The following is a 22,425-nucleotide window of genomic DNA, read 5'->3' as shown; positions in this document are numbered from 1 at the left end:
TCAACCCTAGAAAGGGACCTGGGTGTCAAAGCAATGAGATTTAGGATGTGTCAGGAATGGGGTGGAGAATAACACTGAAAGTATTAAAATGCCTTGATATAAGTGAAAGGTGTGGCCTTGTCTGTTACTGGTCACCCCAGCTTATTGCAGAACTAGAGGTGTGGTCAGAGAAGACTGATGAGAATGATCAATGGCCTGGAAAAACTCTCATGTGATGAATGACTGAAAAACGGGGATTTTTACCTGAGCAAAGAGAGATAAAAGGGGACACGGTAGAAGTATGGAAAATACTGACTTGTAGAGAAGGTAGATCCGGAAGTTCTGGTGTCTGTGTCTCATTAACACAAGAACAAGGGGACATTGAATAAAATTAAAAGGAGGAAAATTCAAAACTAATAGAAGGAAATATTTTTCTGCACAATGTATAATTAGACTATGGAACTCACAAACACAGGAAGACTGTGAGGCCAAGAATTTAGCAAGATTCAAAAAGGCATTGGTCACTTATACAGATATCAAGAATAGCCAGAGCAATCATAATTACTGATCACAACATTTTGGGAAGTGATGTGAAGCCTTATGCTGCTGGGTGTAAGCTAGGCTCTAACAGTTAGAGGTCAGTGTGAGACCTAATCTGCAGGCAGATTATCTCACATCTATAACTGTAGGGTTTTTACAGCTTCCTCTGATGGACCTTGGGTCTGATGCAGCCTGGCATATGTTCGTCTCTCACACAGCTGTGCTGATGCCCCTCAGTCCTGACACGCAGCCCCTCTGCTGTTCTAGTCCTGCTCCCCACACCCTGCACTCTGCCAGCACACCTCATCTCCCACCCACAGGTGTTGAGGGCGTGGATTCCAAAACTAGGTGAGAGTAGCTGAGGAAGAGGCTCTCAGTATTTGCATTGCCCATGTTTAGCTGCTGGCGGATCCCACTGGCAGGAGGGGAGAGGGGCGTAATGTCCGAGTGAGGATCCCCTTTCTGTGCTGTTCCCGCAGGTATGTTCTGAGAAGGATTCTCCGGCGGGCCGTGCGCTACTCCCACGAAAAGCTCAATGCCCCCAAGGGCTTCTTCGCCTCGCTGGTCGACGTTGTGGTGCAGTTGCTGGTAGGTCCCTTTGCTGCACAGTGACTGCATGAGAATCCAAGGTTGTGCATGGTAGGAGACTCCATCTGCTGTCTGATGCTGATCTCTGCTCTTAATGGCTGCTACTCCTGCGTCTGCAGGGCGACGCGTTCCCCGAGCTAAAGAAGGACCCGTTCATGGTGAAGGATATTATCAATGAAGAAGAGGTTCAGTTCCTGAAAACGCTCAGTAGAGGGCGCCGCATCCTGGACCGGAAGATCCAGAGCTTGGGAGACAGTAAAACGATCCCTGGTAAGGTTTGTTTAACTCCTTTCATGCTGAATGAGGCTTCCAGGGATTCCTCCTGCCCCGACACACCAGCTGTGTCCTGTGGAAATCTGCTGCGGAACAGCATTTTCCACCTGGGAGTCAGTCAGGGCTCAGCTGGGCTGCCTGTGAATTGAGCAGGGTGAAAGGTGTCAGATTGATGGTACTGGAGACTGAAGCCCTCTATCACAGCAGGGGCAGCTGCGGAGTGAGCCCCCCATGCACCGTCCTGCCTCGGCTCACCTGTGACCTACAAGATGATCCCATCTCCATGGCCTATTCAGTCCTTGGGCTCTCTGATGAGGCTGCTAACAATTGGTTCTTCTTCGAGAGATGTCCCTATGGGTGGCTCCACTCCAGGTGTTGGTGTGTCCCTGCGCCTTTGATCGGAGGTTTTTACAGCAGTACTCATACCGGTCAAGCACGTGCAGAGGCTGGCCCCCCTCCCCCCCCGGACCTTAATAGTACGCATGCGCAACTGGTCTCCTCAGTTCCCTCTCTACCGTCCCGGCCTGAGATGGAGCTCAGCAGACTTGCTAGAAAACTTTTTCTCCCTTGTTACTTTTACCCTTTTAGTTAGTTTGTTACCCAGAGTGTTCGTTATTAGTGTTACCTGGAGCGTGCGTTTATTTTTTTTCTTAAAAAAATAAAAATAAAATTCTCTTTGTTCCTGTCAGCGCAGCCGCTTCCGACATGCCTGGCTCTCCAGGCTTTAAGTGCTGCTCGAATTGTAAGGGTGCTATCCCCTGTCAGCTGGCCATTCCAGATGCATAAAATGTTTGGGGGAGTCCCACATTCCCCAAAAATGTGCCCACTGCAGCAAACTTTAGTCTAGGGCACGGAAGGACAAGGAGCTGAGGCTAAAGCTTCTCCTGCTTCAAAAATCCTTAGGGTCCGCTTCAGACCCGGGCGCTGATTCTGGCTCCGCTGCACGCCACAGCCCCCCCGCCTCAAAGAAGCTAAAGAAAACTTCCATAAACCATCACCTTCTGTCACCCGCAAAGGGAACTTCGAAGGAGAAGGCTTCTCTGGCCAGGTCTCCTGCCTCCCTCCCAGCGCTTCCCCGGCTGAGCTGTTTTGATGCGCCGGGCTCCTCCGGCGCCATGCGAAACCCGGCTGCGACGGTAGCACACCGCTCCAGTGCCGAGGCTTCAGGCTTCCAATTGCCTGCCTCTCACATGGCACCGCTTCTGTTGCAGCGCTGACGCGGGCTGGTATGCCTGACCCCCCGCAAGTTGTCACCGCTCTCCCGGCACCAGCACCCGCTGAGCTGGCCGGCAGCCAAACGACTTTTAAAGACACCGGTGCAGAGGAACTTTTCATCGCAGCAGATTCCTCTCGCACCGCCCTCGCCACACGGGGGCTCCAGCACCGCAATTTACACAGTCATCAAGTGACCTCCTGCAGTCACCCCTACTGAACACCTGCTTCTCTCCAAATTCTCAGCCAGGGTCCGAACAGCCTTCCTCCAGTGAGGAGGAAGCTGGACTGCAGGAGGATTTTTCACCATACCAAGTCTCTCATTCTCAGACCCCAATTAATAGAGGTCATAGAAACATCAGCTCGTCCTACTCTCAGGATCCTGCCCCATGGTGTGTAGACCCCTGCATGGCATCACCTATGCCCTTCCCACCACAGTGGCAATATTGTGCCCCGTGGGCACCCTATCCCTGAGACCACACTCGCTATGCCACCTCAACCAGGCCCGACACCTGCCCATTAACACAAGCTCACAAACCTGCCACGGATGCCAGACACCAGACAGCACCATCACAAGTGCAGGATCAGGCAAGACCTATCTCTAACCCAGTAGACCCAGTTGTAACGCCTGACGAAGCCCTGCTTCCTCCTCCCCCGTCATCTTCAGATGACTTTTCTAAATTTCAAGACCTTTTCAAGAGAGTGGCCAGGGAATTAAGAATTAATCTGGAGGAGGTTCCTGAACAGCAGCATGAGTTAACGGACATCCTGCAGCCGCTGCCTTCTTCCAGGATTGCATTGCCAATCAACCCAGCCCTTCTGGAACCAGCCAAAGCCATCTGGCAGACTCCTGCTGCAAACCTACCTACCTGTAAATGAGCAGACTGCAAGTATTTCATCCCTTCCAAGGGCTCTGAATTCCTTTTCACTCATCCAGCACCTAATTCGCTGGTGGTAGATGCAGTCAACCAAAAGAACAAACACTAGTATCCCCGCTCCACCCCAGCCGACAAAGACAATAAGCGTTTAGATCTGATCAGATGTAAAGTATACGCATCTTGCATGCTACAATTTCGAATTGCTAATTATACTGCCGTGCTGGCAAAATATGATCACAAAAATTACAACAAATTCATGGACTTCATTGAGGACATTCCAGAAGAAAAGAAACAACAATTCACTGCTTTAGTCTTTGAGGGACAAATCATATCACGTACTGCTCTTCAAGTGGTCCTCGATGCGGCCAATACTGCAGCAAGATCCACCGCTACAGCAGTAGTCATGTGCCGAGGTTAGAATCATAGAATCATAGAATATCAGGGTTGGAAGGGACCCCAGAAGGTCATCTAGTCCAACTCCCTGCTCGAAGCAGGACCAATTCCCAGTTAAATCATCCCAGCCAGGGCTTTGTCAAGCCTGACCTTAAAAACCTCTAAGGAAGGAGATTCTACCACCTCCCTAGGTAACGCATTCCAGTGTTTCACCACCCTCTTAGTGAAAAAGTTTTTCCTAATATCCAATCTAAACCTCCCCCACTGCAACTTGAGACCATTACTCCTCGTTCTGTCATCTGCTACCATTGAGAACAGTCTAGAGCCATCCTCTTTGGAACCCCCTTTCAGGTAGTTGAAAGCAGCTATCAAATCCCCCCTCATTCTTCTCTTCTGCAGGCTAAACAATCCCAGCTCCCTCAGCCTCTCCTCATAACTCATGTGTTCCAGACCCCTAATCATTTTTGTTGCCCTTCGCTGGACTCTCTCCAATTTATCCACATCCTTCTTGAAGTGTGGGGCCCAAAACTGGACACAGTACTCCAGATGAGGCCTCACCAATGTCGATCCGATCACTAAATGTTTTCTCAAAGGACTCCAATCCCTATACCCAGACGTTAGACCTCCTACCCCTCTGTGGGACCTTCACTTAGTTTTACCTTGCTTAACTAAACAACCATTCAAACCCCTAGCCACTTGCTTCCTCTTACACCTTTCTATGAAAACAGCATTCTTAGTGGCAATCACTTCTGCCAGACGGGCAGGAGAAATAGGAGCTCTCGTGGCAGACCCACCATATACACTATTTTTTAAGGACAAAGTTACCCTTCGATTATACCCCAAATTTCTTCCAAAGGGCCATTCGTCATTCCACATCAATGAACCAATACACCTGCCGATCTTCTTTCCTAGACAACATGCAAACTCTTTTTTTGAATCCACAATGCATGCCCTAGACGATGCAGGGCTTTGTCCTTCTATTTGAATAGAACCAAACCCTTTAGGAATTCTTCTAGACTCTTTGTCTCCATTGCGGAGTGTTCCAGAGGGACACCTATTTCTACCCAGAGACTTTCAAAATGGATTTCTGACTGTATCTGACTCAGTTATTAGATACGGAAAGTTACGCTTCCAGCAGACATCAGAACTCACTCCACTAGATCGATGGCTACCTCCGTGGCTTTTCTACGCAAAGTTCCCCTGACTGACATCTGTAAACTAACCACTTGGTCTTCTGAACGCACTTTTGTTAAACACTATGACCTTACTTAGGGCCCTCTCTCGGATACATGATTAGGCAGAGCTGTATTATCTACTGCATTTCTACCCAATCCGAAGTCCATACCTCCTTGAGATAGACTGCTTTTAAGTCACTTGGAGTGCAGCACCCACAGGTACACCTCTTGAAGAAGAGGAGGAGGTTACTCACCTTGTGGGTTCTCCACTACCCACCCTCCTTCCCTCTACTTCGGAGTTGGGGTAGCTTCCATTGTAGAGAAGGAACTGAAGAGACCGGTCGCGCATGCGTACTATTAAGGTACACTCGGAGTGTGTGTGTGTGTGTGGGGCGGGGGGGCAGGCTCTACGTGTGCACGACCGGTATGAGTACTGCTGTAAAAATCTCCGAGCGAAGGCACAGGGACGCACCAACACCTGGAGTGCAGCACCCACAGGGACACTCATCTTGAACGTCAGTTACCGCACAGGGTGAGTAACCTCTTCCTGTTCTGGTTGAGTGGCAACATCTTACTGCAGACAGCTGTCCACTAGCGACTGGACTGAGATCCACCCACAGGTGTCCTGCAGACTGTGACCCCGGCACTGTGACCACCGACTGCCAGTGCCCATTAGCCAGGCAAATCTCTGAGGTCCACTGCCGAGTCTCATAGGCCTCCCCGTTTGCTGAGGGAAGTGTCCCAGGCCCTTTGGGAGCTGGTTTGCTCCAGGCGGGAGGGTTCTGATGGAGGAGTAGTGGGTATCTTAGTGGGTGACCTGACTGATCCGTTTCTTCTCCCAAGGGGACACTGCCTGGCTGTTGTACGACACCTATGGTTTCCCTGTGGATCTCACTGGACTCATTGCCGAGGAGAAGGGCCTCACTGTGGACATGGAAGGCTTCGAGGAAGAGCGGAAGATGGCTCAGGTAAAGACCAGCCCCTCTGCTTTGACCCTACTACAAGGAATAGGCAGGGGGCACAGGTGTGGGAGGACTCCTTTGTTATTGGTTTAAAGGGACAACACTCTGCTCCTTTACAACAGGGTGTCTCCTAGGAAATCTGACACTGAGCACCCTGGGCCATGTTGCTGGGTCCTGGGGCAGGCTGGGGCAAAGCACAATAAATCTGGTTGGAGGGCAGATCCTGAGGGTGCAGGCCGCCTCTGCATGGTGAAACACTGGGAACCTCTGCCTTCTAGCAGGGTGCCTAGCTCCTTGCCAGGTCTCATGGAGCTTTTTTCCCTATTGCCCTCTTGAAGGCTGAATTCCCAGAAGCAAACAGTGAGCAAGTTGCATGAGAATCAGCCCTGCTATCTCCCATGTATGTTCATGGGGGCTGTGCAGATATCGTGTTGCTTTTCTTCCTTCCTTTCTCGTAATCTGAACAATCGGGAGCACCACGTTGTCCACAGAGACATGGGATGTCCACAGAGACTCCAAACATCTCATGCAAAGATTCACACCTCTGTGTGATGGTGGGTAACCTGCCTTTGCATCTGCCCTGGCATGTGTGCCCCCCCGTGTTCTGTCTGTGCCACTTCACAGGCTCTGAAAATATGGCCTCTTGTGTTCATCCCACGGCTCCCTGAAGCAGACTCACTGTATTTCTTTAGGCTGGGCTAAGACTTCTTCAACAGATGAATAACAGTGGGGGTGTAGCCAACAGCAATCTCTGTGTAGATGGTTCTCTACGTCGGGGTTCTCAAACTTTTACTGTCTGAGGCCCCCCAACATGCTATAAAAACTCCAGGCCCAGCAGAAGGGGGCGGGGCCTCCAGGCTTCTGCCCTGCAGGGTACTGGGGCTCAGGGCTTCTTCCTTGCAGGGTGCTGGTGTTCGGGAACCCCCTGAAACTAGCTCGTGGCCCCACCGTTGAGAACCACTGCTCTATATGGATCTGGGACTCATGCCACGTAATGCTGCATTTGTGGGACCGGGAAGACACCTGGCTCATCATGCTGGAGCCTGTCTCTGCATGAAGGGGGGGAAAAGCAGGAATTTACTGCACCTCAGTTCTACAGTGACCAGTACAACAGTGCTCCATGCACCTTCATCCTGAGAATAGATCCAAGATGCCATGTTTTTAATCTACCCTATAGTAATAGGCCTTATTTACAGGAGAGTTTCTAAGAGACTCTCCCCCTCCCCCGTTACTGTAGGATGGTGCAGCCTTGCTTGTGGGAGCACTGGTGTAGTCAGGCTTCAGGCCTTGCTGCGTGATCTAGGCATACTCTGAATGCAGCTGAGCTATCTGATGGTTAGAACCCTAGTGCTCCGCCTAGACCTGTGGTCCCATCATTGGAATCAGCATGGAAGTTGCACCAGGGCCAGGGAAGCTGCACCAGGGCCAGAAACTGGGAGCCCTCCCGCCCCCAATCACTAGTGTAGACACAGCCCCTACAAATCCAGCTGTGTCCTTCATGCTACCCACTCAGCACCTTGGGGGCACTTCAGTAGTGCAGAGCTAGGCACTGTGGGGTCAGACACATCCAGTGCAGGGTTAGATTCACAGCTTGGCTACTTTGCATTGCAGCTGAATTGTTGTAGAGCAGGCACAGTATGAGCAGAAGCCTCGCTAGCCCTGACCTTTAGCAGTAGCTAAATAGCGGTGCAGGGAGTGCCCCACAGTGGGTGGATGGGATTGCTACCAAAGTGCTGTTGTGCTGCCAGTCACCCTGCTTCAGAGCATTCTTCACCCGGCAGCCTTCAAAGAGTGCTAAAGGGGGATAGAACATGGATCCCTGCCATCCCATTGGATTCTTGCCTCCTAGATTTCTTGGCAGACTCGCTGTGAATGAGAGGAAAGCTGTGAATATCGGTGTGTTTGATGCAGGTCTACAGCATAGACTAGACTTGGTCCAGAATGTCGGGTGTCCATTCTGCCCCAGTCATGCCTCCAGCCCTGCATGTGCTGCTAAAGCCCAACCAGCCGATGCACAAGGATTGGATCCCTATGGCAGTATTAAGGGATCCTCTCCCTGCCCCTAACACTTCCATCTGTTGCCATTCTCAGCTGAAGTCTCAGGGCAAGGGAGACGGTGCGGAAGACCGCATCATGCTGGACATCTATGCTATTGAAGAGCTCCGCACCCGGGGACTGGAGGTAACCGATGACTCGCCTAAGTACAACTACACGTCGGATCCTAGTGGTGCCTACGGTATGTGATAAAGGGTCCTCCAAATGGTTCCCCTGCCCCTAGCCTCGCTTCGTGGGTCTTGCATGGGGTCAGGCCTGGAGGCTAGTCTGCGGACTCTGCTGCACCTCGCAGCATAGCTGAGCGAGGGGGCCTTTGTGTCTTCCTGAATCTCACCCCTTTCCCCTGCCTGGTGATCGTCTGGCAACCTTTAGGGATGAGGGAGGGGAGAGAACCATGACAGGGGCTGACAGCTGCCAACAAAGGTAGGTGGAGGATAGTGCAAATCAGAGGGGCAAATCCACTGCCTGGCAGAAGTTACTGACCATTTGGAGCCAGGGAAAACTTTTAAAGGGAACCGATTTGTCTGGCTGCTCTAGGAACTGTCCAGCTCATTCACTCCCTGCCTGACAAGTGGGACCCTCTAGTGGTTCCTTTTTCCCTGGATTTCCTTTTCCCTGGAAATTCCTTTTCCCTGGATTTCCCGGTATCTTGGTCCATTACTGAGCCCTTGGCCTGCTCCCTGAGTATTCTGATTTATTTGGAGCCCTGGTCATGGATCGGGGCCTCATTGTGCTCCATGCTGTATGGACACAACAAAAGGCAGCCCCTGCCCCAAAGAGCTGACTAGCTCCGTGATTTCCCCACCCAGGCTAAAGGTCCCCCTGCAGGTACCATTGACACTGTTCTTTCTTCACTTCTTGTCTTAAACTGTTAAGCAACTGCTCGAGCACTCCAGAGGTGGCTGCTGGGCATGTATGTCTATGGCTATGTGTAAATGGCTGGGATTGTTGTCTCACTGACCTTGCCTCTCCCACTGGCGACAGAATTTGAGAGCCCAACAGCCACTGTGCAAGCAATCCGCAGAGAGAAGAGGTTTGTGGAGGAAGTGTCCACGGGCCAGGAGTGTGGCATAGTGCTGGACAAGAGCTGCTTCTACGCCGAGCAGGGCGGGCAGATCTACGACGAGGGCTACCTGGTCAAGGACGATGACAGCAGTGAGGATGTAAGTGGACCAGGCACCTGTGTGCTGACATACAAACAGAACCATCCCCTGAGTGCCATTCTTGGGGAAAAGGGGTGAAAAGACAGTGGGGCTGGGACAGGAAGGGAGAGGAAGAGTGGTGCAGTGAATAGTGTTTTGGCCTAGGCTCTGGGAGACCCAGTTTCAATTCCTTGCTTGACCACAAACAAGTCACTTAGGCCATGAGTTCCCCATCTGTACAATCATAGAAGCCTAGAAATGTCAAACTGGAAGGGACCTCAAGAGGTCATCTGATCCCACCCCCTGTGCTGAGGCAGGACCATTAAACATAGACCTGTTTAATAGACGTTTTGTCCAACCTGTTCCTCAAAACCTCCAGTGATGGGGATTCCACCACCAACCTTAGACACCTGTTCCAGAGCTTAGCCACCCTTAGAGTTAGAAAGTTTTTCCTAATACTAGCACTGACCCCCCGCTTTGTAAGGCAACTCCCATCTTTTCATGAGCTGTGTATTTATACCTGCCTGCTGTATTTTCCACTCCCTGCATCTGACGAAGTGGGTTTTACCCCACGAAAGCTTATGCCCAAATAAATTTGTTAGTCTCTAAGGTGCCACAAGAACTCCTTGATGTTTTTCCTAATACAGTAACTCCTCGCTTAACATTGTAGTTACGTTCCTAAAAATGCTACTTTAAGCAAAACAATGTTAAGCGAATCCAATTTCCCCATAAGAATGAATGTAAATGGGGGAATTAGGTTCCAGGGAAATTTTTTTTCGCCAATGATTGTGAAGCTTGGTTGAGGAGGTGGAGTCAGAGGGTGGGATACCTTGCTGCTAAATGACGAACTAACACTTGGCTGAGCCCTCAAGGGTTAACACGTTGTTAATGTATGGAGGGAGGAGACAGAATTAGACGCATGGCAGTGGCTGCAAACATTCCCTGTGGACACTGAACGTGATGATGAACCCACGCTATCCCACTGGAGTGCACCACTCCCTCTGCTTTCGTGTCGCACGCACCCCCTCTCCCCCCCCACTCTGTGGAGATGGGGTACAGGAGGAGGGGGACACCCTGACATCAGCACACACCCCCCCCCGCCCCCACAGCTAGCAGGAGGCTCCCAGAGCAGCTCCAAGGCAGAGGGCAGGAGCAGCACAGGGCAGTGGGGGGAGGGACAGCTGAACTGCTGGCAACTGATAGCCTGTTGGGCGGCTGCCGCACAGGGAACTTAAGGGAGCGGGGGGCTGCCAGCCCACCCTGGTTCCAAGCCCCCCGCAGCTAGTTCCAATGTGCTGGTCCTTCCTGCAAGCAGTGGACAAAGGAGGCAGCTGCCAAACAACATTATAAGGGAGCATTGCGCAACTTTAAATGAGCATGTTCCCTAATTGATCCGTAACATAACAACGTTAACTGGGACAACGTTAAGTGGGGAATTACTGTATCGAACCTACGTCTCCCTTGCTGCACATTAAGCCCTGTACTACTTGTCCTGCTTCCAGGGAAGATGGACCACAATTGATCACCATTCTCTTTGTACCAGCCTTTAACATAACTTGAAGACTGTTATCAAGTCCCCCCCCCCCCCCCCCGTCCCCTCCCCCCCCCCCCCCCCGCCCCCAGCTTTCCTTTTGGCCCAGTTCCTTTAACCTTTTCTCATAGGTCAGGCTTTCTAAACCTTTGATCACTTTTGTTGCTCCCCTCTGGACTCTCTTCAATTTGTCCACGTCTTTCTTAAAGCATGGTGCCCAGAATGGGAACAGTACTCCAGCTGGGGCCTCACCAGAGCTGAGTACAGGAGAACTATTTCCCACGTTTTACATACCACACTCTTGCTAATACACCCCAGAATGATATTTGCCTTTTTTTTTGCAAGTGCATCATGTTGCTGATTCAGATTCAATTTGTGATCCACTAGAACCCCCGCCCCCCGAGGCTTTCCAGCAGTATGACTGCCTGGCCAGGTGTCCCCATTCGCTTTTTTTTTTTTTTTTTCCCTGCCAAAGTGAAGTAGTTTACACTATTGAATTTCATCCTGTTGATGACAATGGGGAGAATAGCCCTGACCTGCCTCCCAGGGGTGTGTGCAGGTAAATGGTACAGATGATCGAGTGCTCACATGTGATGGAGGCCAAATAACTATCGTGGCCCTGACTGGAGCCAAGCATTCTGCAGGCCCCCTCTTTGGCTCTTTGTCCGTGATCCTGACCTGTCGAGTGATTCAACTGAGCTCTGCACTGCACTCCCCAGAGCCACCATTCCTCCTTGGTCTTAATTTAATCTTCTAGTTCACTGTTTGTCCCCCGCTCCCACTGCAACTGTCAGTCCCCAGAGAGAGTTGGCTGACCCACTCGTGCTACCAGAGAGGCCTGTGTTCCTGGGACTTACTCTTCTGGGGACTTTTTAGTTGCCATCCAGGATGCTGGGTGGAATAATAACTCCCCTGGTGTCTGTGCTCTCCTCCATCTGGTACAGAAAACGGAGTTCACGGTGAAGAATGTGCAGATCCGGGGGGGCTATGTGCTTCACATAGGAATGGTCTACGGGAGCCTGAAAGTAGGAGACCAAGTCCGTCTGTATATTGATGAGGTGAGTCAGAGTAATCATAGAATACCACGGTTGGAAGGGACCTCGGGAGGTCATCTAGTCCAACCCCCTGCTCAAAGCAGGACGAATCCCCAATTTTTGCCCCAGATCCCAAATGGCCCCCTCAAGGATTGAACTCACAACCCTGGGTTTAGCAGGCCAAAGCTCAAACCACTGAACTATCCCTCCCCCCATGCTACGGTGGGTGACGCCATCTCTCTTTCCCGTGAGAGATTGCTGTCTCCTTTTCTTCCACCATTCTGAGGCCGCTGCCTGCTCCCACCAGGGCATCCCAGTAGATCTGGGTCTTTCTCTGCCCAGTGTGCAATGGTCCCATGCTGTGTGACTGGGAACTCCTGCCTCCCAGAGAGCTTTGGATCACAGTCATGGACTTGCAGATGTCATTTAGCAGAGCTAGGGTTGAGCCACGAGTCCCCCAGGAGCTGGCAGTTGGAATTTGTGTTCTCCCCTAAAGGGTTAATGCGATGTGGGTTAAACTGGGGCACTAGTGGAATCCTGGCTTGGAAGGGATTGTCCAGCTGCCCTGGTCTCTACAAGGTTTCAATTACATAAAAACATAAGAACGGCCATACTGGGTCAGACCAAAGGTCCATCTAGCCCAGTATCCTGTCTTCCGACAGTGACCAATGCCAGGTGCACCGGAGGGAATGAACAGAACAGGTCATCATCAAGTGATCCATCTCTCATCGCCCATTCCCAGCTTCTGGCAAACAGAGGCTAGGGACACCATCCCTGCCCATTCTGGCTAATAGCCATTGATGGACCTGTCCTCCATGAACTTATCTAGTTCTTTTTTGAAGACCTTTTTCTTTCGGGTGACTTCAGTGTAGATAGAAAATACTTGGTTGAACCCTGTCGTGTAAAATCTTCTTCTCTCCTGTACGCAGGCAGCCTGCTGCTCCCTGTGTACTTCCCCCTCGCTGGCCCTAGCCATTGTTCCTCACCCGCTCCTGAGGGCAGTCCAGCATCCACTGCCTCTCGCCAAACACTGCCAACCAGCAGTTGGGGAGATGGTCTCTATGACAGGGGTCCTGGGAGCTGAATTGAGACTAACTATTTTCCTTGGTGCTTGCCCCAGAGGACAGAAGCTGCTTTTGGTCTCTCCATCCTGCATTGACCTAGATTTCTCCTGAAGCAGAACTGATTTGTGGCTGTAACCTCCTGCTTCTCTGTCCCATGAATAGTCAGGTCTCACTGGGCTAGGCCAACGGTGTGTAAGCAGGAGGCACGTGGCAGCTCCTCCAACACAGAGCCCTTTAATAATTACTTTCCCTCTGCTCCCTGCAGCCAAGGCGGAGACCCATCATGAGCAACCACACTGCCACCCACATCCTCAACTTTGCCCTGCGCTTGGTGCTGGGGGATGCTGACCAGAGAGGGTCCTTGGTTGCCCCAGACAGGCTGCGATTTGACTTCACTGCCAGGGGGGCCATGTCCACCCAGGAGATCAAGAAAACAGAAGAGATTGCCAACCAAATGATAAAGGAAGCCAAGGTGCGCCTGAGCAGGGGTGCCAGCTCTGGGACCTGGGGAGAGGGTGCTTGCTGGAGGACTCTGATGGTGGGAGCCGCAGGCTCAGCTTGCCAACGTGCTAGATTCATTGAGTTAACCCTCTGCCTCGCTCCCCTGTGGTGGTGGTGATGCGACACATGCACACCTTCTCCACCTCCTAAACCTGGGCCAAGTGGACCATCAGGGCATTCATTTGCAGAAAAAATGTGGAGCTGATGTTGAGAGGGGCAGGCAGAAGGACGCATGCTGCCTAGGCAGACCAGGTCCTTATCATCCCACCCTCTTGATTGTCAGCAGTGCAGTGTGAGCAAGTGTGGAACTGGCTGACCAGAGCAGATCAAGGATCCCCCTTATCTCCTCACAGCAGCAGCAGATCACCCTGCGTGGCTCTGCTGATGTTTCATGGGTAGAGGTTTCATCTCAGACATGTCCTGAATATATTCTGCTGTGGGAGCTGGCTCTCTGTCTTCTAGCTGCATGCCCTTTGTGTTAGATTGGGTCTGGAGGTGGCCAGCGTTGATCTGTAATGTGGCGCAGTCCTGAGGGGGATGCAATGATACTGCAAAGCTGAGAGCGTGCGGAGTTCCTCAAGTGTGTCAGTGTGCATCCCATCCTAGGGGTACCTGCACCTCATGTTTCAGAGCGGATTCTTTCTCATAGCACTGCTATTGAGTGAGATCCACCCTGAGTACAGCATCTCAAAGAACCACAGTCACTAGTATGGAGCTGTTCTTTGTTGGCCTCTTCTGTGTAAACTCAGATTTCCTGGTAAGATGTGGGCCCATATTCACTGGAAAATATAGGTTTAAACTGAACTCTGTGAACCTCATCAGTATTTCCCAGAATATAAACTGGCTGTTCTGTATTCACTGCACCTGTTGTCAGTGTACATGACATCTCTTTGGTGCAGGGGTGGGCAAACTTTTTGGCCCGAGGGCCACATCGTGGTATGGAAATTGTATGGCAGGCCATGAATGCTCACAAAATTGGGGGTTGGGGTGCGGGCTCCGGCTGGGGGTGCAGACTCTGGGGTGGGGCTGGGGATGAAGGTTTGGGGGTGCAGGAGGGTGCTCTGGGCTGGGACCAAGGGGTTCAGAGGGTAGGAGGGGGATCAGGGTTGGGGGAGGGGGTTGGCACGCAGGAGAGGGTTGGGGTGCAGGCTCCAGGCAGCGCTTACTTCAAGTATGTCCCTCATCCAGCTCCTACATGGAGGCGCGGCCAGGCAGGTCTGCGCGCTTCCCCATCCATAGGCGCCACCCCTGCAGCTCCCATTGGCTGCGGTTCCCGGCCAATGGGAGCTGCGGGGGCGGCACCTGGGGTGGGGCAGCGTGCAGAGACCCCTGGCTGCCCCTATATGTAGGAGCCAGAGGGAGGACATGCTCCTGCTTCCAGGAGCTGTGCAGAGCGGGGCAAGTCTCCGACCCTGCTCCTTGGCTGGAGCAGGGCAAGCCCCAGACCCCGCTCCTCGGTGGGAGTTCGAGGGCCAGATTAAAACCTCTGGAGGGTCGGATGCGGCCCCTGGGCCATAGTTTTCCCACCCCTGCTTTGGTGGGATGGCCAGTACTCATGATTACTGTTCTCCAGGTTTGGAAAATCACACTGGTGTCAGCATGGAAGCTGCACCAGGGCCAGAGAAACTGGGAGCCCCCCGCCTCCAATCACTAGTGTGGACACAGTCCCCTACAAATCCAGCTGTGTCCTTCATGCTACCCACTCAGCACCTTGATGAGCCATTAGCCATAGGCTAATTTGGATGCTGAAATCTGTTAGGCTATGAATCTAACTCTCTAAGCAGTGGTTAGCACAGAACAGGTGTATGTCTCAGAGGAGAAGGTGTGAGAGTTGAGGCTGCTCACCCAGAGACAAATACAACTCTTGCTTGCTGAAAGTGAGATAAAAAGTTCTGATGCTTTGGTTACAGCGGTTAACCTGTATCTGCATTTCCGTCTGTGCTGGCAGTGCCCATCTGATCCCCCTTGTTTTGCCCTCCCCAGACTGTGTATGCCAAGGATTGCCCTCTGGCAGCAGCCAAAGCTATCCAGGGCTTGCGGGCTGTGTTTGATGAGACATACCCTGATCCTGTGCGTGTCGTCTCCATCGGCATCCCTGTGGAGAACATGCTGGCCGATCCCTCCAGCGCCGCTGGCTCCATCACTTCTGTCGAGTTCTGTGGAGGGACGTGAGTATCTGAACAGAAGGAGGATGGAGTGGGAGGAGGGTAGTGATAGGATTTTTAGCCATCTCATCTTGGGGGCCCATGTCTGTTCTTTCCAAAGACACCTGCAGAACTCAAGCCATGCTGGCCCTTTTGTGATTACCTCTGAAGAAGCGATTGCTAAAGGCATCCGAAGGATAGTTGCGATCACTGGTGCTGAAGCACTGAAGGTAAGTTGAGAGAGAAGGGGGATCATTTTGAAATCCAAGTCCTGTGAGTAGCCCCCTGGAGCATGTGCGTGTGGCAACCCCATTGTGGACAAGAGATTTTAATCTGTATTAAAGATTAAGAGCCAGATCCTCCACTGGGTTTAAATGGTTCTTGCACCACTGACTCCACTGGGGTGATACCACTGAGCACTTGACCCCAGGTCCCTGCAGCATTTACAGCTTCTAACTTTAGCTTCAGAGCTGCAGGTCCGATGGGTGAAGTGAGCGATTCCCTTGCAGATCTAGGAGAACTGTGCGGGAGGTTCCCTGGCCAGGCCTCCTGGGGAGCCTTCCATGTAACACTGTTGCACACCCTCCAGCTGTCTGTCAGACTGGCAGTGTAGCGGGAGACTATGAAGAGTGATTACAGTGTCTGATTTCCTGCCAGGCCATGCCAAGCCATGTTGGTGGGAGGAAGTATGGCAAAGGATGGTGACAGGGGTGAGAGAAATGGAGGAGAAATGCTTCCTGCTAGCCTTGTAGCAGCTGTACTTCCATTCTTGGGCTGGTGTCTTATGGGACAATGCTTTCCCAGGGAAGTAGTTCAACTCTTGGTACGATAGATCTGTAAGTGTTCTCTGCACTTACTGAGCAAATGGCACAAAGAACACGGCCCTGGAGCAGAGCTGTGGAGAGAGAGCTCTTGGGACAACCACTGTATTGTCAGCCGCAATTAATTATGTGAACAAAGACTAAACATCACAAGAGTTCCAGTCCTCATGCTGTGGGGTGTAAACTGGTCCCATGCTGGTGTCAAGAGGGCATTTTTCCCCCAGGGTCAGTGAGGTGCATCTATGTGGGGTGTAATGGCTTTCTCTGAAGCATCTGACATAGGCCAGTACTAGGAGGGGAGTGGCAGGTTCTGGGCATGAGATTGGCTAATAGACAAGCACTGCCTTGAACTCTGCTGCTGAGATATCTTTATTGTAGCTCCCTGTGGGAACATCTCTCGTGGGTTGTAGTATTTCTGTCCTTTGTCACATGGTGTTGGACAGCCCAGCGCTCGGTAGCCCTCATATGAAGCTAAGACCTGAATTCTGCTCTCTCAGGCACTACGAAATGCAGACAGCCTCATGAAATCACTCTCTGCCTTGGATGCCAAAGTGAAGGTCCAGACCGCTCCCAACAAGGATGTGCAGAAGGAGATTGCAGACCTCAGTGAGGTAGGGTGGGCACCCCAGCCACACTGGGAGCATTGCATCAGACTGGCAGGAGCAGAGAAGAGTGAGATGCCTTAGCCTGGGTTCTTAAATAAAAGCAAGTCACTTAGCTGTCATAGAACCAAGGGCGCATGGGACCTGTGTCCAGTGCCTAAAGTGCTGATTGGGGAACCTGGGTTCAATTCCCTGCTCTGCCAAGGTCTCGTGTGGCCTTGGGCAAGTCCCTGGATCTCTCTGTGCCTCAGTCCCCATTATTCCAATAGCAGTAATAGCCCTGTCCTGCCTCACCTGGGTGTTGAGGGGCTAAATCCGTTAGAGGTTGGGAGGCACTCGGACACTATGGTGATGGAGGCCACAGAAGTATTCTAGGTGGACCGTGCATTGCAGATTGAGCAACTGCCACCTTGTTCTCTGTCTCATGTGTGACGCTGGGAAGGAAGTTTCGTGCTGGGTGCTCTGCTTGAGTGGCTTTTTCATCAGTTCATTAGGGTGGGGAGCACAGAAACCTCAGCCTCCTGTTATGGTAGGCCTAGAGCCTGAACCCCTCTCTTCTGCTTCCAGACACTGGCTACCGCAGTTATCCCACAGTGGCGGAAGGATGAGCTGAGAGAGGCGCTTAGAGCACTGAAGAAAGTTATGGATGACCTAGACCGCACAAGCAAAACAGACATCCAGAAACGAGTGAGCCACTAGCCCAGCTGGATAACACTGGTGGGATGGGGGGTCCTGTGGACATCCGTGTGGGCTCTGCTTCCTGCTCCCAACCCAAATAAATATATGCTCCCTGAGGAAGGGGCCTGCGCTGCCTAAATGCAGCGGTCTAGCTGACACCCACCTTTTCTAGTCATGGTCTCTGTTTTCCCCTTCGCAATCTCCTCTTTCTTTCCCCCACCTCCGCAGCTACCTGGGGGGAGTGAGGTTGGACAGTCCTCTGTAGCAGTAATAAATGTTTTCAGCTGATCACCAAGGGTGCTGTTGGACAAATGGTCTGCCCCTCTGAAACTCAGCCGCCCCTTCTGCTGGCCAGAAAGGTGGGTGAGCCATGTTAGCGCTGGGAAAATGCTTCAGGGCCAGCCCAGGGCCTGATGTGGGATATTTATGGGTTGCAGCTGAAGGGACTGGTACTTATTGCTTCTGACTCCATATGGTAACTGATGACTGTGTTTGGGAGGCTGTACAGCACAATCTTCTCTTGGGTCACATACACAGATCTTCCGCTGTACACACTCAAGGGTTATATTGCTCTCCTGGCGGGCCCAGTGTTTGGGTCCGTGCAGGACTGGGGAGTTCCAGTTGGCAGAGGTTTGAAATCTTTCCCTTACACTAATGGACCTCCCGTGTCCCGGCGACACGCACCAATTTACAGTCTGACTGTCCGCTTGTTCTCGCAGGTACTGGAGAAGACCAAGCAGCTCATTGACAGTCATCCTAACCAGCCACTGGTGGTCCTGGAATTGGAGAGTGGAGCTTCAGCAAAGGTAATGCAGCTACCAAGGCAGAACAGCCTGTCCAGGCCCCCTCCATACACATGGCTGGGGAGCTTGGAACCTAGCCTCTGAATCTCTGCTCTGGGCAGACACAGTTCCGCAGTGTACTCATTACACAGCCTGTTTGAGAGCCTCCATCCGGGGGCACAGACTAGGGTGGGGAGTGGTGTGTGCTGCTGCTCATGTGCTGGGTCTCTGCACCCCTCCTTCTGATTTAACTAAGCCCACCCTAAACATAAACAGAACAGTGAGGATCTCTGTTATTTGTCGTCCTAGCTCTCCTCTCCTTCCACATCCCAGCTTCCAGACACTGGCTGAGGATGGGGATCCCTTCAAAAATCTCTCAATGACTTTCCTAAGTGACCCAAGTAAGGGTAGCCCAAGGAGATAGCTAGAATAAGAGGGAAATACAGGCTAGAAACATTCTGACCAGGAAGGTTTGCAGAGAAGCAGCGGAAGTTCTGTCACATGGGACGCTGAAAGCTAGCCAGGTGAGTGCAGTGTGTCCTGTGCTGGCCCCTTGCGCTTGTCCTAGGCTCCACCTAGTCCCTGCCTTGGGAAGAGTGGTGTGTCATTCTCCAGCTCTGATTTCTTGGATTCTGTAGCGTGTCCAGCTGGTTTTGTTACAGGCAGGGACAAGCTTGTTTCCCATCCCCCTCCACCTCCAGTAGCCACGAGTTGAATCCATTCTTTCGTCTTTGCAGTGCTTGTTTGGCTGTGCTGGTTGAGCTCTACCACTGCCAAGCACCAGTTGTAAATGGACAGTCATGGTAAATGAGGCTGCAGCCATCCACTTTGAATGCCCCTATTAAACTTCTCCATGGACAGCCTCCCAGCTGATCTCGTTCTAGCCATCCCTCCTGTCAGTTTCAGGGCAACTGCACCTCTTTCCCCCCCTTCTGGTCCCTGGAGGCCACTCACTCTAGACTTCCATCTCCCAGACCTCACCTCTCCTGAGCAGAGACCTGCATTGTACTCCCTCCTGACGAGGGGACCTTTAAGGCTGCTCTCCCTGCCTGCCTGCACTGTGATATCTCCAGCAAACCAGACTGCCTACAAGGCCAGTGTATGCACTTTGCCTTCTCTGCAGAGGATATGCCCAGTGCATTGCCTGCAGTTGTAAGTTATCAGGCAGCCCTTTCTGAGCAAGTGCCTTTATTTTTAAGAGAGCATTACAGAGAAATCTTTTTTTTTTTTTTTAAAAAGAACCCACAGGCATGCTAAAAAGCTCATCAGAGGTCACCCCAACTCCAGCCTCAGGCTCTGGTAGGTGTTAGTCCTTCAGAACCCACAAATGGGTTTTCCCTGTAGTGACAAGTTCATAACTGTCTCTGACTCAAACCAGACCCAGGCTGGCAGTTCAGAGGCCTGAGCTATATAAAGAAATGGCTGATCTCCAGTCTCTGGGTGATCAGCAGGTGACCCTGCCTTAGACAATGACCCATGCCTTAGATCCTAGCTTCCAAAGGCTGGGATTTTGCATAACTGGAGATGGAGGAAATTGTAATAACCTTGCATTGGGAGTCTGCAGGAAATCTACTGAAGACTTCTTGTCCCCAGAGTCCATTGTTTGGTACATTTTCAGTATAGTTCTTGGAGCTCCCAGGCCTCCCCACCGATCTAGAGAGCCATACAATCTGGTCCACAATAATACATCGAGTTAATATAATAAGGCTTTCAAAGATATTGCTGGAAATTGCCCTATCTGTCACAATTCCAGACACCCACTTACACAGCCCTTGTCTCCACAGTATCTGCAGGCCTGTTGGCTTCTGTGCAGAAGGAGAACATTGTTCTGGATCTAGAATTCTTTTTTGGGGCCATTACTGCGATCTACACAGATGTTGCATCTCCCTTGCTGTGTTCCATCACCAGAGTCCAGGAGCCTTTCTCCATTGTGCTGGTGGCATGTCCCTTGTGTAGTAATATGCTGGCGGTGCCCGCTGGGGGATGGCGCACACAGTGGGATTACAGCCATCACATCCTGACAGCGCCTCCTGGGCTGGCAGCATCTAACAGTACAGTTGGAGTTGTGTGCATCAGCTTATCCACACACACAGCCTGTTCTGGGAGTTCTGTAAGTACACCAGATCTTTCTCTGAGTGAGGGAGCTCCATCTCCTTTGGAAAGACTTGGTGCCTGGTGCTCAGGGACTTATATCTTGCCAGTCCATGCAGCCTCTCTGCTCCCACCCTCCATGCAGCCCACTTCTGCTGACTAATAGAATCATAGGAATGGAAGGGACCTCGAGAGGTCATCTAGTCCAGTTACCTGCTCTCATGGCAGGACTAAGTATTATCTAGACCTTTCCTGACAGGTATTTCTCTAACCTGCTCTTAAAAATCTCCAATGATGGAGATTCCACAACCTCCCTAGGCAATTTATTTCAGTGCTTAGCCACCTTGACAGGAAGTTTTTTACTAATGTCCAACCTAAACCACCCTTGCTGCAATTGAAGCTCGTTGTTCCTTGTCCTATCCTCAGAGGTTAAGGAGAACAATTTTTCTCCCTATTCTTTGTAACAACCTTCTATGATTCTATGATAACAGTTTTCAAGTACATAAAATATCAGGGTTGGAAGGGACCTCAGGTCATCTAGTCCAACCCCCTGCTCAAAGCAGGACCAATCCCCAACTAAATCATCCCAGCCAGGGCTTTGTCAAGCCTGATCTTAAAAACTTCAAAGGAAGGAGATTCCACCACCTCCCTAGGTAACGCTTTCCAGTGCTTCACCACCCTCCCAGTGAAAAAGGTTTTCCTAATATCCAACCTAAACCTCCCCCACTGCAACTTGAGACCATTACTCCTTGTTCTGTCATCTGCTACCACTGAGAACAGTCTAGATCCACCCTCTTTGGAACCCCCTTTCAGGTAGCTGAAAGCAGCTCACAAACCCCTCCACCCCCATTCTTCTCTTCCGCAGACTAAACAAGCCCAGTTTCCTCAGCCTCTCCTCATAAGTCATGTGTTCCAGTCCCCTAATCATTTTTGTTGCCCTCCGCTGGATGTTTTCCAATTTTTCCACATCTTTCTTGTAGTGTGGGGCCCAAAACTGGACACAATACTTCAGATGAGGCCTCACCAATGTCGAATAGAGGGGAACGATCACATCCCTTGATCTGCTGGCAATGCCCCTACTTATACAGCCCAAAATGCCATTGGCCTTCGTGGCAACAGTGGCACACTGTTGACTCCTATCCTGCTTCTCGTCCACTGTAATCCCCAGGTCCTTTTCTGCAGAACTGCTGCGAAGCCATTCGGTCCCTAGTCTGTAGTGGTGCACTGGATTCTTCCATCCTAAGTGCAGGACTCTGCACTTGTCCTTGTTGAACCTCATCAGATTTCTTTTGGCCCAATCCTCTAATTTGTCTAGGTCCCTTTGTATCCTATCCCTACCCTCCAGCGTAGCTACCTCTCCTCCCAGTTTAGTGTCATCTAAAAACTTGCTCAGGGTGCAATCCCCACCATCCTCCAGATCATTAATGAAGATATTGAACAAAACCGGCCCAAGGACCGACCCTTGGGGCACTCCACTTGATACTGGCTGCCAACTAGACATGGAGCCATTGATCACTACCCGTTGAGCCCGACAATCTAGCCGCTTTCTATCCACCTTATAGGCCATTCATCCAGCCCATACTTCTTAAACTTGCTAGCAAGAATACTGTGGGAGACGGTGTCAAAAGCTTTGCTAAAGTCAAGGAACAACACGTCCACTGTTCTCCCCTCATGAGCCAGTTATCTTGTCATAGAAGGCAATTAGATTAGTCAGGCATGAATCCATGTTGACTGTTCCTGATCACTTTCCTCTCCTCTAAGTGCTTCAGAATTGATTCCTTGAGGACCTGCTCCATGATTTTTCCAGGGACTGAGGTGAGGCTGACTGGCCTGTAGTTCCCGGGATCCTCCTTCCCTTTTTTAAAGATGGGCACTACATTAGCCTTCTTTCAGTCGTCCGGAACCTCCCCCGATCGTCATGAGTTTTCAAAGATAATGGCCAATAACTCTGCAATCACATCTGTCAACTCCTTTAGCACT

General features: G+C 51.4%; 1 protein-coding gene across 1 annotated transcript in view; it reads left to right on the top strand.

Annotated features, from left to right (window-relative positions):
• AARS1 (alanyl-tRNA synthetase 1) overlaps positions 1 to 22,425 on the top strand; it is a 47,155-nt gene that overhangs the window by 12,696 nt on the left and 12,034 nt on the right. Inside the window, exons 8-19 of the mRNA XM_048816823.2 lie at positions 999 to 1,107; positions 1,227 to 1,377; positions 5,882 to 6,006; positions 8,092 to 8,236; positions 9,040 to 9,218; positions 11,673 to 11,786; positions 13,092 to 13,298; positions 15,311 to 15,495; positions 15,593 to 15,701; positions 16,790 to 16,903; positions 17,462 to 17,581; positions 18,292 to 18,378. Of these exons, the coding sequence (XP_048672780.1) occupies positions 999 to 1,107; positions 1,227 to 1,377; positions 5,882 to 6,006; positions 8,092 to 8,236; positions 9,040 to 9,218; positions 11,673 to 11,786; positions 13,092 to 13,298; positions 15,311 to 15,495; positions 15,593 to 15,701; positions 16,790 to 16,903; positions 17,462 to 17,581; positions 18,292 to 18,378 (1,645 nt within the window). The remainder of the gene's footprint in view (positions 1 to 998; positions 1,108 to 1,226; positions 1,378 to 5,881; positions 6,007 to 8,091; positions 8,237 to 9,039; positions 9,219 to 11,672; positions 11,787 to 13,091; positions 13,299 to 15,310; positions 15,496 to 15,592; positions 15,702 to 16,789; positions 16,904 to 17,461; positions 17,582 to 18,291; positions 18,379 to 22,425) is intronic.

This window comes from Caretta caretta, chromosome 12, assembly GCF_965140235.1.
Source record: "Caretta caretta isolate rCarCar2 chromosome 12, rCarCar1.hap1, whole genome shotgun sequence".
In the NCBI taxonomy this organism is placed as follows: Eukaryota; Metazoa; Chordata; order Testudines; family Cheloniidae; genus Caretta; species Caretta caretta.
This window is presented reverse-complemented; position numbering and strand designations above follow the sequence as displayed.